This window comes from Geotrypetes seraphini, chromosome 11 (genome assembly GCF_902459505.1).
Source record: "Geotrypetes seraphini chromosome 11, aGeoSer1.1, whole genome shotgun sequence".
Lineage (NCBI taxonomy): Eukaryota > Metazoa > Chordata > Amphibia > Gymnophiona > Dermophiidae > Geotrypetes > Geotrypetes seraphini.
The window spans coordinates 11,906,119-11,923,744 of record NC_047094.1 but is presented as its reverse complement, the minus strand read 5'-3'; the positions used below and the strand labels follow the sequence as shown (position 1 = coordinate 11,923,744).

The 17,626-nt window shown below is 45.7% G+C and overlaps 1 protein-coding gene across 2 annotated transcripts in view; it reads right to left on the bottom strand.

The window, feature by feature from the left end:
* SMURF1 (SMAD specific E3 ubiquitin protein ligase 1) overlaps positions 1-17,626 on the bottom strand; it is a 131,442-nt gene that overhangs the window by 17,229 nt on the left and 96,587 nt on the right. For both annotated transcript variants that reach the window (XM_033963567.1, XM_033963566.1), the window contains exons 13-15: positions 9,096-9,274; positions 6,084-6,221; positions 2,587-2,707 (exon numbers count right to left, since the gene is read on the bottom strand). In XM_033963567.1, coding sequence (XP_033819458.1) covers positions 2,587-2,707; positions 6,084-6,221; positions 9,096-9,274 — 438 coding nt within the window. The remainder of the gene's footprint in view (positions 1-2,586; positions 2,708-6,083; positions 6,222-9,095; positions 9,275-17,626) is intronic.

Below are 17,626 nucleotides of genomic sequence, written 5' to 3'. Positions count from 1 at the left end.
TTTTCCTTTTCTTTTCTATTATTGTTTTATCTTGTGAACTGCTTTTATTTGTGTGCCAGCAAAGGAGGTATATCAAATGTACAATGAACTAAGTTAAACTGTGACCATCTGGACAGATATTGTTGCTAGGTTAATTATTATGGGATACATTTTTGAAATATGGAGAGACTTGTGGCTGAGAAGGAAGAAATTATGACCTTTATGGAAACATGTTGCCACATTCTCAGTTCTCTACAGTCTACAAGACATCTTGGGGACAACTTTCAAAACTCAGCACTTTTACCTGTGGACTTTGCACCATGCCCAAAGGGAGAAAACTTTTCTTTTCAAAATTACTAGAAAAACATACCCACAGATCTGCACCTGCCTTTCCCATCAATAACACCATGCACAGCTTTGAAAATATGCTGCTGGCTTGCCCAACCTAATGCTAACTAACTCATTCTGCTCTTTTTCCACGGGTGAAAGTACATGTCATCAATTCCTACATGTACTTTTACCTGGATAAAGGGTGGTTAATTTTCAGACAGGATAAATAGCTTTTGAGAAAGGTCTTCTGTAGTTGTTAGTACATCTACAAAAAGACAACGATATATAGTATCTGCCCGAGCCCAATTCTTCTAGCGGCACTTATGGCCTGAATTTCTACAAGTCTCTGCACTGTTGTTAAGACTCTGCATTACTTTTCTGGGTGCACCACCAGGAAGGCCACAAACCAGTCTACTAGGATATGGGCAAACGAGCTTGTACCCTCCACAAATGATAACCAGTGGTCTGATGAGATCTGTTCCCAGACCTCAGCCTTTCTCCTATTTTCAGGAGGAAGATTTTGGAAGCAGTTTCACTGTGCCTTCTTGGAGGATGAAGTGGGGCGAGAACAGGTAGCCTAGGCCCTACAAATCTGTCTTGATCCTTGATGGAGCCAGCTTTACCTGAGTACAGACAAAAGTGCCTGGAATTACGAAAATTAGACCACCCAGAACCTCTAGAGGCTCTCAGTCTGATGTCAGGTAGAGACTTTCGCCAATAATCTGCCATGCTAGCCATCAGATCATCCAGACCCTTTCCAAACATCTGTCCTTTGAAAAGAAGTCTGCTGAGAATAACCTTGGAGGAAGAATCCCCCGCCCATTGCCTGATCCAGAGCATCCAAAGCGAATAAGTCAAGATTTTGCTCACGACTCTGATAATGTCATAGAGCGCATCGGCCACATAATCCAACCCTGCCAGCAAAAGCTGGGGCAAAGGCTCATTCTCTGCCAGGGTGAGCCCACGCATCTTGGTATGACAATCATGTTGCATAAAAAAGGCTGCTGCAGCAGCTGATTTGATCCTAAGGCCAAAGCTTCGAACTGTCTTTTTAGGACCACATCCACTCTATGATCCTATGTATCCTTTAGTACATGTCTTCCTCACTTGGTAGGGACATGTGCTTGGATACCTGAGCAATTAAGGAATCTACCTTAGGCTGGATACCTGGGCAACTAAGAAATCCACCTTAGGCTGAGTGAACATCTGTTGACACTCCTGTGCCATAGGATACAGCCTAGTAATTGGTTTTGGCTATCTTTAGAGAACCCTCAGGACTCCATGACTAAAACACTCATATCTGGGTGACAAGACGTGGGTTGCACTTGCACTCGGCTCGGCTCAGGATAGAACACTGATTGGAAGGAGCCTTGTGGGAGTCTAACTCCTGCAGGGAGTCAGTAATGAGCTCTAAGCACTGAAGGTTTGAACAGCTGGAGTGCTGTAGGGTCATCCCCTTGTTTGAGGGCCCCTACTGTTTTCTGTGTACTTGCTCCTGCTTGCAACCCTAAAATCACCCAGCAAGGAAGATTTGCTTTGTGAAATCAAGGACATAAAGACTGATCCCACCTTCAGAATCTCTGTCAGAAAGATCCCAAGGGTCTTTTTGTGTTATTTTGCTGCTCAGAACCTCTTCTAGACGAACAGCTTTTCATTAATGTGCAAGTGTTACCGAACAGGGACAGAACAGAGACTGAAAGAGATCTCTTACAGGAACGAGTTAACAGTGTTGACCTATAACTCAATCACTGTCCAAGCCCAGGTATTGAAACTAATACAATAGATTAGAGAAGATGAGACCAGTGTAGTATTTAGACTTTTGTTTACTGATCAAGATTTTCTCTTATTTTAATTACCAGTGATTTGAGATATGAGTAAATTGTTAAAGACTTATTTATTTAATAAGTTGATATTTTAACATTTTTCTCTTAACTTCATTATGTTTTTATCTTTTTATCACTTGCATTTCTATCTATATGGCATGCCTTTTATTCTGATGTATTATTGAAATGTATGTAGCTCCTTGTCGTATTTCACTAGGATATTTTGATGGAATTGTATGTATTGTTTCTTGTGTTGTGAGCCGCTTAGAACCTCCCCGGAATGGCGGCATACAAATAAATTTTTATTATCATTTATGAATGTGTAATGAGATTACTCAGTATAAATAATTCTACTTAGCATTCTTCCTGCATCTATTGTTTAGAATGTCAATGTAAGGTAAAGAAAATAGCTTTTCAGTGCTATACATGTGATAAACAGTAGTAGTAATTATACCTCAAGCTCCTTTTGGTCAAAAGGCTTTAGTAGGTGCTGTGGAATAAGCTCATTAAAGCCTTTCTGAAGAGCCAGGAACTGAGCCTCAATTCCTCTCATGAATCGCCAATTCACATACAATCTGTCAAAGAAAGTGAAAGTGAAAAGCAAGTGCCATTTGCCACTGGTCAGATTCCAAGTTCTACAGAGTCATTGTAAATGGATGCTCTATTGTTCTGTCAGGCTTTATTCCCTCATTTTACCTCTTTTCCAAGTAATCCCCTCATTCCCCAATGGAGGTTATATAACTGAATATTGTGCTGGATAGGGCTACATAGGAATAATAATAATAATCTTTATTCTTCTATACCGCCACAATCTTGCGACTTCTAGGCGGTTTACATTCAAGGAACTCTGAAGTGCTAGAAAAATGTTGCTAACAATGCTTTTGCTACAGCCTTGTTCAGCTTAGCATGAGCAACTCAGTACGCCAAGACTTCCTCTAGTTGAGAACAACTGCTCCTATGGCCGTGTCCCCATGCAAGTGTAGCAATGTGATCTGCTGTAAGGGCAGTGCAGCGGGAATAGAACCTTCTACCAGGATGGCAGACCTGTACAGAAAAGGAAAGTTTATCACAGCTAGAATTTATGATTCCCAAGGAACTGCCAAAGCCTGATTTTCATAGTTACACATAAGCTTCTTAATATTCAGATTGATCGAGATGTTTTCAACTTCCCCCCACCAAAAATCACCTCCATAATGTCCAAAGCTTAAGGTGTTAAACTGCTTTCAGTTTATGTCGTAAAGGGGAGCTGTTAAAAAAAAAAAAAAAAAAGAAAAATCTCACACTGCACTTATTTCACTAAATTACATAAGCAACATCAGAGAGTGAAATTATTACTGTACAAGATGTCCACCAATACAATGATTCTGCAAAATTTTAAAGGCAATGTAAGTGGTAACAAATGCTACAGACTAGTCTGGGCAACTGCACCAGAAGCTCTCTCCTCAAATCAAGTAGAAACAGAAATACTGCAGAAAGATTACATTACATTAGTGATTTTTATTCCGCTTGCGGTTCAAGGTGGATTACAGAAGAGGATTTATGGACATGTCCAGAGGTGTTACATTCCTGCACCCCTTTTATTCCTCAAAAGTCACATAAAGTTTTAATTCTAATAATGGTGGCTTCTTTTGAGAAATGCCAGGTTCCAATTGAGAAAGAGATGGCTCAGCAGCCCATGAGGTCCTACCAACGCGTCAATAATACAAACTGGGAGAAATGAGAGGAGGTGAGAGAGAGACCTGCTAGGCGGCAGAGGAAGACGCGCATGGACGGCTAAGTGGAGAATTTGCTCACCTCTCTGTCATCGTTTAACAAGACCAAGTAGTCAGACTTTGATCCTTATTTACAGTTTGCAGCAGGGGTGTCCAACCTTTTGGCTTCCCTGGGCTGCATTGGCCGAAAAAAATGTTTCTGCGGCCACACAAACACTTCAGCAAGACAGAGGAGGGAGCCGGCAAGACGGTAAACACCCAGGGGCAGCACAAAATACTTCACGGGGCCGCAGGTTGGACACCCCTGAATTACAGGCTTCCAGGAGGAGACAGTCTGACCCACTGGTCAGGGACTGTTGGCTAGGATAACTAGACAACACTGGGAAAATGTAAAAATGTGTATGGGGGGAGGGGGGCAACTCTGGATTGTAAATGAAACACAACACAGTAGCTCAACTGAGACTGGTCCTGATTGCACTGAAAGAGCAAAAGGAAAACATCACCACTAATGAATAAAAATTATATTTCCATTTTGCTGTGTTCTCAAGAGTAACCAGTGCATAACCTTAAAACTTCATTCTGTGACAACAGAATACCACCAAAACTAAACATCTGTAATACTGGTACTTCTAAATGTTATGCTTCTATTGAATATTTAGAGATTATAAAAGCTTCCAACTAAACACTTTATGGAAACTGTAATCCTCCATCCCCACAGAGGAAAAGATAAACCAAGCAGCAAGAGTGAATTCTTTCTACATGGCTCGGTTTTTTAATGAACACTTGAAAAGGTAAGAGAAAAATGCTAACCCCTGAGGATAGATTTGGCACACTGCTGGATGAATCTTAATAGGATTATTTTAACAAAACCCCAGCCCCATTTGGAGGTCTCAAGGACTGTCTTGGAGTTGCTGAAACGGATTTGTACCTAATTCAGATAAAACTAGCAATATATCTGGAATACTCATCTATACACTAAGAATTCCAAGGTCACTCTACAGGGTATATTTTAAAATGCACTGCTGAAGGTAAACCAACATTTTATGCACAGAAATGACCTTTTCTAAAACTGCCTGAAGTATGTCTGCTTGAATTCATTTGCAACACTCTAGGGCTGGGAAGGAAGCAAGAGTCATTGTACAGTGGTGACACCTAATGGTCACATTTAGACAAGACTGTGGTGTTTCGGAAAGAAACCATCATCTCGACTGGACTAAAACTAACAGAGCGTAACATTTGCACTTATCACTGGTTCTAAAACATGAATCCACAGTGGTTTAACAACCAAAGCTAAAATATAATATAAACAGTCTGACCTAATTCCTGCTTTCACTAGGGAATGGACTAGGCAGCAGTATAAATATAAAACTCTGTTTACTTATTAGGCTGCAAATGGCATCTAGCATAATTCAATATGGTACAGTAAAAGATTAACGAAACACACAACTAGCTTAAGTTTGTTAGGAACAAAAAAAATTGTCTGGTGGGAATCGGGGGGGGGGGTGGGGGGGGTGGAAACTGCAGCATCAAAAAAGCAGTACTCTTGTAAGGTAGGGATTATTGCTTGGATATATGGGGATGAAGTTTATAGGACCCAGAATCTTTCCTCAATGCTAGGTTTTTATTGCATTCATTAATTTTTGTGTACTTATTGCCATTTTGATTTTTTTGACCTAAAATGAAAAGTATAAATCAGCATGTCAGTTTTTAAAAAATTACACTTCCCCCTCCGTTTTCGTGATTTCCATATCTACGGTTTCGATTATTCGTGATTTTCTGCCCAAAAAATCATTTTTATTTTTCAGGCTATTTTAAGCCCTGTGGGCCCCCCCTTAAGCCTTACCTGGTGGTCTAGCGGGTTTTTGGGCAGGAGCGATCTTCCCATGCTCCTGCCCCTTGCAGATCGCTCACAGGAAATGGCTGCCTTGAGCTCCCGTCATCTCTCGAGACTATGACAGGAGCTCAAGGCAGCCATTTCCTGTGAGCAATCTGCACGGAGCAGGAGCGTGGGAAGATCGCTGCTGCCCGAAAACCCGCTATACCAGCAGGTAAGGCTTAAGGGGGGCTTACAGGGCTTAAAATAGCCGGGGGAAGCAGGGGTTAGGACAGAACCAGCCCGAATATTATTCGTGGTTTTTTTAATATTCACGGGACAGCTCTGCCCCTAACCACAGTGGATATGGAGGGAGAAGTGTATGTGCTCCAAGTTTCTTACAGGAGACACTCAAGAAAATATTACCTGACATATTCTTTCTTGTTCTCTTCTGTAACAGACACATTTCTTCCATTTGGCTTGAGCTCATGCTGAAGGATTCGCCCAAATGCATTGTGCTCTACACAAAAAGTGTGATCCAACACTGGTGTAATATCATTCTCTCTATTCACATGGAGAAAGGAAAGACCATTATAGGGAAACAACTGTGCAATTGTGAACAAACTTGTTCTAGCTGGTTTTATTATCTATTCTGACCTATCAGCCACATCCCAACAATATAATTACACGTTCAAAGGCAATACAACCCTACCAAGTACATAGCCACAGCAGTAAAGCTATTTTTATCAAAAAGAAGCTGGGGACTTGTTTTGCGAAAGTTTGCATCACCCCAGGATATGCTTATGTTTCCAAATTCACCATTTTTTCACTCTTATAATCTAGGGGTGTCAAAATTGATCTGAGGGCAAGTCTGTGCAACCCAATACTTGTTGCAGAGGCCCTGGACACCATGTATTTTCCACACTGACTCCCACTGCTTGGTTACTAGCTGACTGAATTCTTCAGGGAAAGTGTCTGTGAACTTTGCACACAAATGTTCCACAAGCACAGTATTCTGAAAAAACTTCTTCCCAAAAGATTCAAAGATCCAGGGCTTCTCAAATCATAGAGCCTTCCGGACTTTATAGAGTTGACCTAATTTACTTGCTGTACAGAGAAAATGGGAGGTCACCCACTGCTTCATCTGTAGGTGGTTAAGAATTCTGTGTATGGGTAATGTTGCAATTTTGTTCAGAGAGGAAATAAACCTGAAGGATGCCCAATGTTTTGGCCCTGGCTCATCCTCAAGTCTCCAAATCAAATGGGACAGACTTAGTTATGTCCCTGACAAAATAAAAAGGAAAGCTCCTTAGAGGACGACTCACCTTTCATGGAGAGGGGAGGGGTCTGAGGGAAGACCAAAGAACGCCTCCTCCAACAGACAACCCAGAAGCGGTCAGAATTATATTTATAAAAGTATTCAGCAGGAGGCGTCTGAGTCTGCCTCGCATGTTTGGCAGGTAGTTCAGGCCTGGACTAAAACACTGGGTACTAGAGCTGCCTGATTCAGGGAAAAATTTTTCAATTCAATTTCAATGACACAGCTTTTTAAGTTTAAAGTTGAATCAATCAGGTCAGATTAATACAGATCGACTCTGCACAGTCAATGCTAACAGAAAACCATGTCCTTTTCATACACACAGAACACAGATACAACCTCACCCAGTATGGAATAAATAATCACAAACTAAAAATAGAAATATGTAGACAAAAGTTAAACTAAATGGCCAAGAAGTCAGACTACATACAACGCAGCACCACAGAAACAGTATCACATGTCCCCTAATACTGTGCAAAATTTAGACAACACATGTAAATGTGAAAAACTGACAAACAACAATCACCACTCTACAAATTAACAAACAGAAATAAAACAAAAATGGGAAATAAGAATACACCATTTTATTAGACTAATCCATTTTTTTAATTAACTTTCAGAGGCCAAAACCTCATTCTTCAGGTCAGTACAGTATACTGCTGTTATGGTATCCTGGTCTGTTATGGTATCCTGGTTAGTAAATAAAAATTTATTAAAATTAAGTCTAATAAAAAGATTTGTTTATTTCCATTTTCTATTTAAAAACATTTATCAATACAGCTACAACAAAGCAAAAAAAATATACATATATTTTTTTTCTACCTTTTGTCGTTTCTGCTTTAATCATCATCTTCTCTCTTCTTTCCATCCAGCGTCTGTCCTCTCTCTCCCTTCCTTACATCTATCTTCCCTCTTTATCTGCCCCTTCCATGTACTGTGTCCCATCTCTCCTCCCTGTGGCCCTGCCTCTCCTTTCTGTCCAGCTTTTTCTCCTCCTAAAACCCTCATCCCCAGGGCAAGCATCTCTCTCTCTTTCCATTTGTAGATTTAGCATCTTTATACTTTTCTCTCCTCATTTCTCTCTCTTCCAGCTCCCCTATCCCAGCATCTCTCTCTCTCTTTTCCTCCCTCCATGACTTCAGCCTCTCCAACTCTTCCCCACTGCCTTATCTAATCTCTCACCTCCAGGCCTTTTGCTTCCCAGCCTACCCTACAGTAAGACATCTTTTTTTGCCTTCCCTTCCCCCCTCCAAAGATCCAGCACCCTCCATCCATGCCCCCCCCTAAGGACTGATAACTCCCCTCAATTCCCTTCCCCCTTCCTCGATCTCTTTCTTTGTTACTCACCCTCCCAACACACACACACATCATCAGAAGTGCAGCCTTCACAATTCGCTGCTCTTGCCGGCATTGGGCCCTCCTCTCTGCTGGGTCCCACCTACTTCCTCTTTACATGAAGGAAGGACCCAGCAGAGAGAAAGGCCTGATGCCAGAAAGAGCAGTGAGTTATGAAGGCTGCCGCTGCGGAGAAGTTCCCGGACCATGCCGACAACGGCCCTCAGAGCACCCCCTTATTGATTTGTACTGAATCAGTGAGTCGATTTGAATAGGGGAATCGGGCAACTTTAGTGGGCATCTCCACTTATGCATGCACAGAGACGTATAACATTATATACTTATTTCTACCCTGATACTATCCTAGTAATGAAACATGGGTAAATTGAATCTTATGATTTGAATGCATATGGGTTTTTTCTTATGTGTAAATGCCAATGGATTTTCTGATCTGAGATAGGACATTCCTTTGATTTTGTTACAAAACTGATTCTATTACATATGCTGCTTTCTGGATATGATAAATGGCATTGTTTTTACTTTACATTGGTCTCTGCTAACCAGCTTTAATTTTTTAAATTTATTATTGAATACATTTTACTGGTATTTGGTGATCATGTAAGGTATTTGGTGATCATGTAAGGTTGGCTTTTTCTTCTGCTGACTTCTTGGGGTTATCAGCCTATGGTGGACTGCTCTTTTCTGTTTTGCAGTATGTAGATTCTAAAGCCCTTCATGTTATACAATTACAAATACATCCATTAGCAGCCTTGAACTGTACTTACAAGATCCAAACCAAGCTCTTGTGCAATTCTGGGTCAACAGATTCTAGATCAGACAGCTGAATGGGTTTTCCCAGGAGCTGCTTGTAGAAAGGAATGGTGAACCCTCCATTAATATAGTGTCCATGGAATACAGCCAAACCCATGATCCGCCCAACAAAGTGGAAATAAGACAGATGATCCTGCAGGGGATTGGAATGAAACCAAAGAATAAGAATCATTAAATCACAGAAGGAAGCATTTGGTCTAATGCTGACATCTTGTGGAGCATTTTATTCAGGTGAGCAAAGAGAGAACCAAGTATGTATTAGCTTGGCAATCAGAGAAAGCACAGTTACTTACCTGTAACAGGTGTTATCTAAGGACAGTAGGCAGATATTCTCACGTGCGGGTGATGTCATTCATGGAGCGTGGTACAGACAGTGCAAAAGTTTAGTCACTTTAAAAATGTTTTTAAGTCTTGAGATTGCTCGTACCACATGTGCAACAGGTTTAGAACAAATGCTAGGAAATTCTTTTTCACTCAGAGGGTTGTGGACACCTGGAATGTGCTTCCGGAGGTTGTGATAGGACAGAGTACACTACCGGGGTTCAAAGAAGGATTGGATAAATTCCAGAAGGATACGGGGATTGAGGGATATAGATAGAGGTAGAGATAGGTTATGATAGGGCATAGATAGAAGGACAAGGGGGATTAAATGATTTAGACAAGGATCATCTTACAGGTCATGGACCTGATGGGCCACCGCGGGAGAGGACTGCTGAGCGCAATGGACCTCTGGTCTGACCCAGTGGATGCAACTTCTTATGTTCTTAGGGCTTTCTTGCCTGATGTCAGCTCATGGGACCATCAGTTCAGTAAAAAAAAAAAAGCTTAGAAGCTAACTAGGGAAGGTGGAAGGGTTGTGAGAATTATCTGCCTGCTGTCCTTGGATAACTGTGCTTTATGCAAGGACAAGCAGGCAGCATATTCTTACACGTGGGACTCCCTAGCTAACAGGATAAGGGTGGAGGGAAGTTGGCATTTAAACAGAGAACACATTTTGTAGAACTGCTTGACCGAACCAACTATCCCATCTGGAATGATTCCAAACTGTAATGGGATGTGAATGTATGTCCTCACTGGGAGGGAAACGGAGGTGAGCTACTGAAGTGGTCATAGTTTGAACTTTATGTGCAGTGTCACAACCTTTCAGCATCAGCCCAGCTCGAGCATAGCAAAAAGAAATACAGTCCACCAGCCATAAAGCAATGTTACTTACCGTAACAGTTGTTATCCAGGGACAGCAGGCAGCTATTCTCACTAGTGGGTGATGTCATCCGACAGAGCCCCGATACGGACGTCTCACAAGCATGTCTTGCTTGAAGAAACTCAGAAGTTTCGAGATGCCTGCACCGCGCATGCGCCAGTGCCTCCCCGCCCGATGGTCCGGGCGTGCCTCCTCAGTTCAGCGGAGAAGCCAACCCAGGGGAGGTGGGTGGGACGTGAGAATAGCTGCCTGCTGTCCCTGGATAACAACTGTTACGGTAAGTAACATTGCTTTATCTCAGGACAAGCAGGCAGGTATTCTCACTAGTGGGTGACCTCCAAGCTAACCTCAATGGGTTGGTGGGAGAGTTGGCAACTTAGGAGAATAAATTTTGTAACACTGTTTGGCCAAACTGTCCATCCCTTCTGGAGAAAGCATCCAGACAATAATGAGAGGTGAATGTATGAACCGAGGACCAAGTGGCAGCCTTACAAATCTCCTCAATCGGTGTCGACCTGAGGAAGGCTACAGAGGCTGCCATTGGAGAGGGTGGTGGATGCCTGGAATGCGCTCCCGAGAGAGGTGGTGGAGAGTAAAACTGTGACTGAGTTCAAAGAAGCGTGGGATGAACACAGAAGATTTAGAATCAGAAAATAATATTAAGATTGAACTAGGCCAGTTACTGGGCAGACTTGTACGGTCTGCGTCTGTGTATGGCCGTTTGGAGGAGGATGGGCAGGGGAGGACTTCAATGGCTGGGAGGGTGTAGATGGGCTGGAGTAAGTCTTAACAGAGATTTCGGCAGTTGGAACCCAAGCACAGTACCGGGTAAAGCTTTGGATTCTCGCCCAGAAATAGCTAAGAAGAAAAAAAAAAAAAAAAAATTTAAATTGAATCAGGTTGGGCAGACTGGATGGACCATTCGGGTCTTTATCTGCCGTCATCTACTATGTTACTATGTTACTATGTTTGCTCTGACCTTATGGGCTGTGACCTTACAGGGAAGGGGTAATCCAGCCTGGGCATAGCAGAAAGAGATACAAGCTGCCATCCAGTTGGAGATGGTGCGCTTTGATACAGGTCGTCCCAACTTGTTTGGATCAAGGAGACGAAAAGTTGAGGAAGCAGTTCTGTGTGGTTTGGTGCGATCCAAGTAGAAAGCCAAAGCACGTTTACAGTCCAGAGTGTGAAGAGCTGATTCTCCAGGATGAGAATGAGGCTTTGGAAAAAACACTGGAAGTACAATGGATTGGTTGAGATGAAATTCAGAGACCACTTTAGGTAGGAATTTTGGATGAGTGCGGAGGACCACCTTGTCATGATGGAATACTGTGAAAGGTGGGTCCGCCACCAAGGCCTGAAGCTCACTGACCCTGCGAGCAGATGTGAGGGCACCAGAAAAAACCACTTTCCAAGTGAGAAACTTTAGTGGAGCCTTTCTCAGAGGCTCAAAAGGAGGTTTCATAAGCTGAGAAAGGACAACATTGAGATCCCAAACCACTGGCGGTGGTTTGAGAGGAGGATTGACATGAAAAAGTCCTTTCATAAATCTGGAAACCACAGGATGAGCAGAGAGAGGTTTCCCTTGTAGAGGCTGATGGAAAGCCGCAATAGCACTCAGGTGGACTCGTATAGATGTCGACTTGAGACCAGACTGAGACAGGTGTAGAAGATAGTCCAATACAGAAGATAGGGAGGCTCGCTGAGGCTCCTTAGAATTGGAAATACACCATGAAGAAAATCTAGTCCATTTTGGGGAGTAGCATTGACGAGTAGCAGGCTTCCTGGAAGCCTCCAAGACATCCCTCGCCGCCTGGGAAAACTGGTGAGGAGTTACGTTGAGAGGAACCAAGCTGTCAGGTGGAGAGACTGCAGGTTGGGATGAAGCAGAGATCCCTGATGCTGAGTAAGCAGTGAAGGAAACACTGGAAGAAGAAACGGCTCCCTGCTGCTTAGTTGAAGTAGAAGGGAGAACCAAGGTTGTCGGGCCCACCGAGGAGCTATCAGAATCATGGTGGCATGGTCGGACCTCAGCTTGACCAGAGTCTTTTGAATGAGAGGAAATGGAGGAAACGAATACAGAAAGCGATTCCCCCACTCCAGCAGAAAAGCATCTGCCTCGAGGCGATGAGGAGTGTAGATCCTGGAGCAAAACTGAGGCAGCTTGAAGTTGTGGGGAGCCGCAAAGAGGTCTATCTGAGGCGTCCCCCACTGAGCAAAGATCTGATGAAGGGCCGTGGAATGGAGTGTCCATTCGTGAGGCTGGAGTAGACGACTTAAGTTGTCTGCCAAGACATTGTCCTTCCCCTGAATGTAGGCAGCTTTGAGGAAGGCGTTGTGGCAAACCGCCCAATCCCAGACTCGGAGAGCTTCCTGGCAGAGGGAGGCCGAGCCCTTGCCCCCCTGCTTGTTGACATAATACATGGCGACCTGATTGTCTGTGCGAATGAGGACCACCATGTCATGAAGCAGATGTTGAAGAGCTTGAAAATGGCTCTGAGCTCCAGAAGATTGATTTGATGGAGTCGGTCCGCACTGGTCCAGAAACCTTGAGTGCGAAGACCATCCAGATGAGCTCCCCAGGCATAGGTCGAGGAATCGGTTGTGAGAACCTTCTGGTGGGGAGGAGTGTGAAACAGCAAACCTCTGGATAGATTCGAAGAGGTCATCCACCAAAGCAGAGACTGCCGAAGAGCAGGAGTGACACTGATGTGTCCAGTCAACGGATCCGACACCTGAGTCCATTGAGATGCCAGGATCCACTGAGGAATTCTGAGATGGAGTCTGGCAAATGGTGTCACATGAACTGTAGAGGCCATGTGGCCCAGGAGGACCATCATGTGTCTCGCTGAGATGGACTGGCGAGAAGACACAGACTGGCAGAGATGAAGAAGAGCATCCATGCGCTGAGGAGGAAGGAATGCTCTGAGATGTACGGTATCCAGGACCGCCCCGATGAAGGGGAGCGACTGGGTAGGCTGTAGATGAGATTTGGGAAAGTTGATCTCGAAGCCCAAACTCTGCAGGAACCGAATCGTGGACAGGGTCACCGAGATGACCCCTGAGGCCGAGGGAGCCTTGATGAGCCAGTCGTCGAGGTAGGGAAAAAACTGAAGACCCTGGTTCCGGAGTGCAGCGGCCACCACTACCAGACACTTCGTGAAGACTCTGGGAGACGAGGACAGACCGAATGGAAGCACTCGATACTGCAGATGCAGATGTCCCACCCGAAATCTGAGGAATTTGCGAGAGGCCGGATGAATGGGAATGTGAGTGTAGGCCTCCTTGAGATCCAGAGAGCATAACCAGTCGTTCTGCTCGAGGAGGGGGTAGAGAGAAGCAAGGGTCAGCATGCGAAATCTCTCTTTGACCAGGAATTTGTTGAGGACCCTGAGATCCAGAATGGGTCGCAGGTCGCCCGTCTTCTTCGGAACGAGGAAGTACCGGGAGTAAAATCCCTGGTTGAGTTGGTCCACCGGGACTGGCTCGACGGCCCAAAGCCGGAGCAAAGCCTGAGCTTCCCGAAGAAGGGCGGTCTGAGTCAAGTTGGAAGGATACTCTCTTGGAGGATGGTCCGGAGGTACCCGATGAAAATGAAGAGAGTATCCTTCCCTGATGATAGTAAGGACCCAGAGGTCGGTGGTTATCGCCTCCCAACGATGATAAAATTGATGGAGGCACCCCCCGATGGGAAAAGTAGGGGGAGGCAGAACGAGGTTGGTTATGCCCTCAAAGAGACAGTCAAAAAGGCTGAGGAGCCTTGGGGACAGTAGACAGCTGAGGCTTTTGCTGAGCTTTCTGAGGAGGCTGCCGCTTCGCAGGTTGCCTCGCAGGTGGAGCTTGCCTCGGTTCATAACGCCGCTGATAGATCAAGGGCGGTCGAGAGGGTCGAGATTGCTGAGGCTTCGGTCGAAGAATGGACTGAAAGGACTTTTCATGATCGGACAATTTCTTCGTGACCGTCTCGATGGATTCGTCAAAAAGATCCGCCCCAGCACACAGAACGTTAGCCAGGCGGTCCTGAAGATTCGGGTCCATGTCAATGGTCCGCAACCAGGCCAAACGGCGCTTCGCCACAGAGCAGGCGGCAGCCCGGGCCGAGAGCTCGAAGGCATCATGGGAAGATTGCATCAACTGAAGACGAAGCTGTGACAGCGAAGCAACCACCTCCTCAAACTCAAAACGAGCCTGGGACTCGATGTAGGGCGTAAACTTTCGAAGCACAGGAAGAAAGAATTCCAAATAAGTGGCAAAGTGGAAATTATAATTCAGAACTCGGGACGCCATCATAGAATTCTGATAGATTCGTCGTCCAAACTTATCCATGGTTCTGCCCTCGCGGCCCGGAGGCACCGAAGCATACACCTGGGCAGGATTAGACCGTTTGAGCAAGGATTCGACCAGGAGGGACTGATGTGAAAGCTGAGGTCCCTCGAAGCCCTTATGGTGCACCGTGTGGTACCGAGCATCCAATTTGCCAGGGACCACAGGGATCGAGTAAGGAGACTCAAAACACCTCATGAAGGTCTGATCGAGGAGCTTGTGCAGAGGCAGGCGTAAGGACTCGGCTGGAGGACGAGGCAAGTGCATGGTATCGAGGTACTCCTTGGAGTATCGAGAACCAGAATCGAGGGTAATGTCCAGGTCATCCGCCATCTGTCTTAGAAACGAGAAAAAAGACAGTTGGTCCGCCAGCACCGGTCTTCGAGAAGGACTAGAAGAAGTCGAGGCCTCGGGCTCCACAGAGGCCTGCGAACAACAAGGTGAGTAAAAAACTTCGGGGTCCTCGAACTCCGGTCCCGGAGGAGACCCAGCCGAAGCAGAGTACCCCATACGAGGCAATTTCTTCTGAGGAGAGACGGTCGAGTGTCGAGAGGAATGCCTCGAAGAGTGCGTGGATCGATGCCCCTCTCGATGTCGGGACGGGGATCGAGCCCGTCTATGAGTATACTGATCCCCAGAAGCCTCGAAAGAGCAAATAGGACTCGAGGCCGTAGATCGGAGAGGTGGAAGATTCGACGCCTCCCCAGATGTCGCCCAGGCTTGATAGGGGGTTCGGAAGAACTCGTCCTGCTTTCTGCTATGCCCAGGACTCGGAGGCCCCGAAGGTGGACGCCACACCGAGTCATGGGGAGGTGTAATAGGCTCCAAGGGAGGCAAGTCACTAAGGGAAGCCTTCTTCGAGGGAATAGGCTTCAAAGGAGGCATGTCACTAAGCGAGGCCTTCCTCGAGGGAATAGGCTACAAGGGGGGCATGGCACTACCGGAGCCCTTCCTCAAGGAACTTGACACCGACCGCTGCTCCTCCTCGCCGAGCAACGAGGTCGTGCGGCGCGGCAGAGGAGGAGGGGGTGGTCCGCCCCTCGAGAGCGGAACTGGGAGGTCACCCTGGATCGTGGCAATCAGCCGGGGTCCCATGGTGGTCATGAGTTCCACAAACTGAGCCTCCAGAATGGATCGCAACGAAGCTGATATGGAGGGATCCACACCAAAAGGGGCCCTTCCGCACGGTCTCCGCGCTCTTTCGGTGCCGAGTGCTTTTGCTTGCCACCCTTCGGCACTTTGACCACCACCGGTGGAACTGTAGGGGTCGGTACCTGTTCCGAGGAGACGGAGGAAGGCACCGGCGCCGAGGTCGAGGCCGAAGCCGGCATGAACGATGCCGGTTTCAGAAGGCCCAAAGCCGCCAGGGAGGCAGAGGGCTTCGCAGACGGAGTCGAAGCACCAGTCGATGTCGAAGGATCCAACGCAGCTTCCATCTTGAACATCGACTCCCACAGAAGACAGCGGCGCTTAAACGCTCGCGCTATCAGAGTGGAGCAAGGCCGGCACGATTTCGGAAAGTGATCCGGACCCAGACACTGTAGGCAGCGTCGATACGGGTCCGTAAGCGAAATCGCGCTCTGGCACTTGCTGCACTTTTTAAAACCGGTTATCGGCCGGGACATAGGCCGGAAAAGCTCCGCCGCAAGGTCGAAGGCGCGGGGCCCCAGCCACGCGGCCGACCCGGTGTCGGAAGAAAAAAAAAAAAAAAAAATCAAAGAAAGAAACAAACGCACTGAAGAGCAAAAAGAACTCAACCCGCGGCGATGCAGAAGGCAAAAAAACAGATTCAATGGGTGCAGAATTGAAGTAAACTTCTCAGCTCCGCGGAAGAAAAAGAACTGAGGAGACACGCCCGGACCATCGGGCGGGAAGGTACTGGCGCATGCGCGGTGCGGGCATCTCGAAATTTCTGAGTTTCTTCAAGCAAGACATGCTTGTGAGACGTCCGTATCAGGGCTCTGTCGGATGACATCACCCACTAGTGAGAATACCTGCCTGCTTGTCCTGGGATAAAGAGATAGTTCTCTTGATAACAGGAGCTCCAAGTCTGTTTATCAAATGAAAGAAACAATTGAGTAGAAGTTCGGCGAGGCTTAGTTCGATTCAAGTAATAAGCAAGAGCACATTTATAGTCCAATGTGTGGAGTGCTATTTCACCAGGGTGAGAATATGGCTTTAAAAAGAAGACAGGGAGAACTATAGACCGATTGAGATGAAATGCCGAGACTACCTTTGGGAGGTACTTCATATGAGTAAGGAGAACCACTCTGTGAGCTGGATGAATTGGTATGTGAGTATAAGCCTCTGAGCATAGCCAATCATTTTGCTCTAACAGGGGATGCTGATTTCCTAGAGACAATATTCAAAACTTTTCTTTTACTAGGACTTAATGAGGTGTTGGAGGTCGAGGATCGGTCGTTAGACTTCCTGTCCTTCTTCGGAACGAGAAACTACCTCAAGCATTTACTTGAAGCAGAGCTTCTACTTCTCGAAGAAGGGATGCACCATGGCCCTGTAAGCGGCATGATAACCTTCTCCGATCTGTTCGTGATCCCCTTCCTTATCATTCCTAGCATTCTGTTCTGTTGGCCCTAGAGAGCAAAGGAGAGGCTATCAGCTGCTCTCGATCCCCCCCCTACACTTTCACATGGTGCATAGCACACATGGCGCAAGGGCACTCTTTGGGTATTCATCCAGTGCAAACCTAGCATGAATTAGGGTCAAAAGAGTATAAGAACTCCATCCCTGTCAGTTTGAGGCAAAATGAAGTGATTTGAAGCTTCTGGAGAACTTTGAAAAAAACAATTGGTAAAATCCAAGATGGCTGCTGTGGCAGCATTTTGGTGCCAAAAAACGTTTCAAAAATAGTAAAAGGAAACTTAAAAACTAGCAATTTTAGGATTTTAGAGAAGAGGGAACATGAGGGAACACTATTTGCAGGAACACTATTTGCAGGAC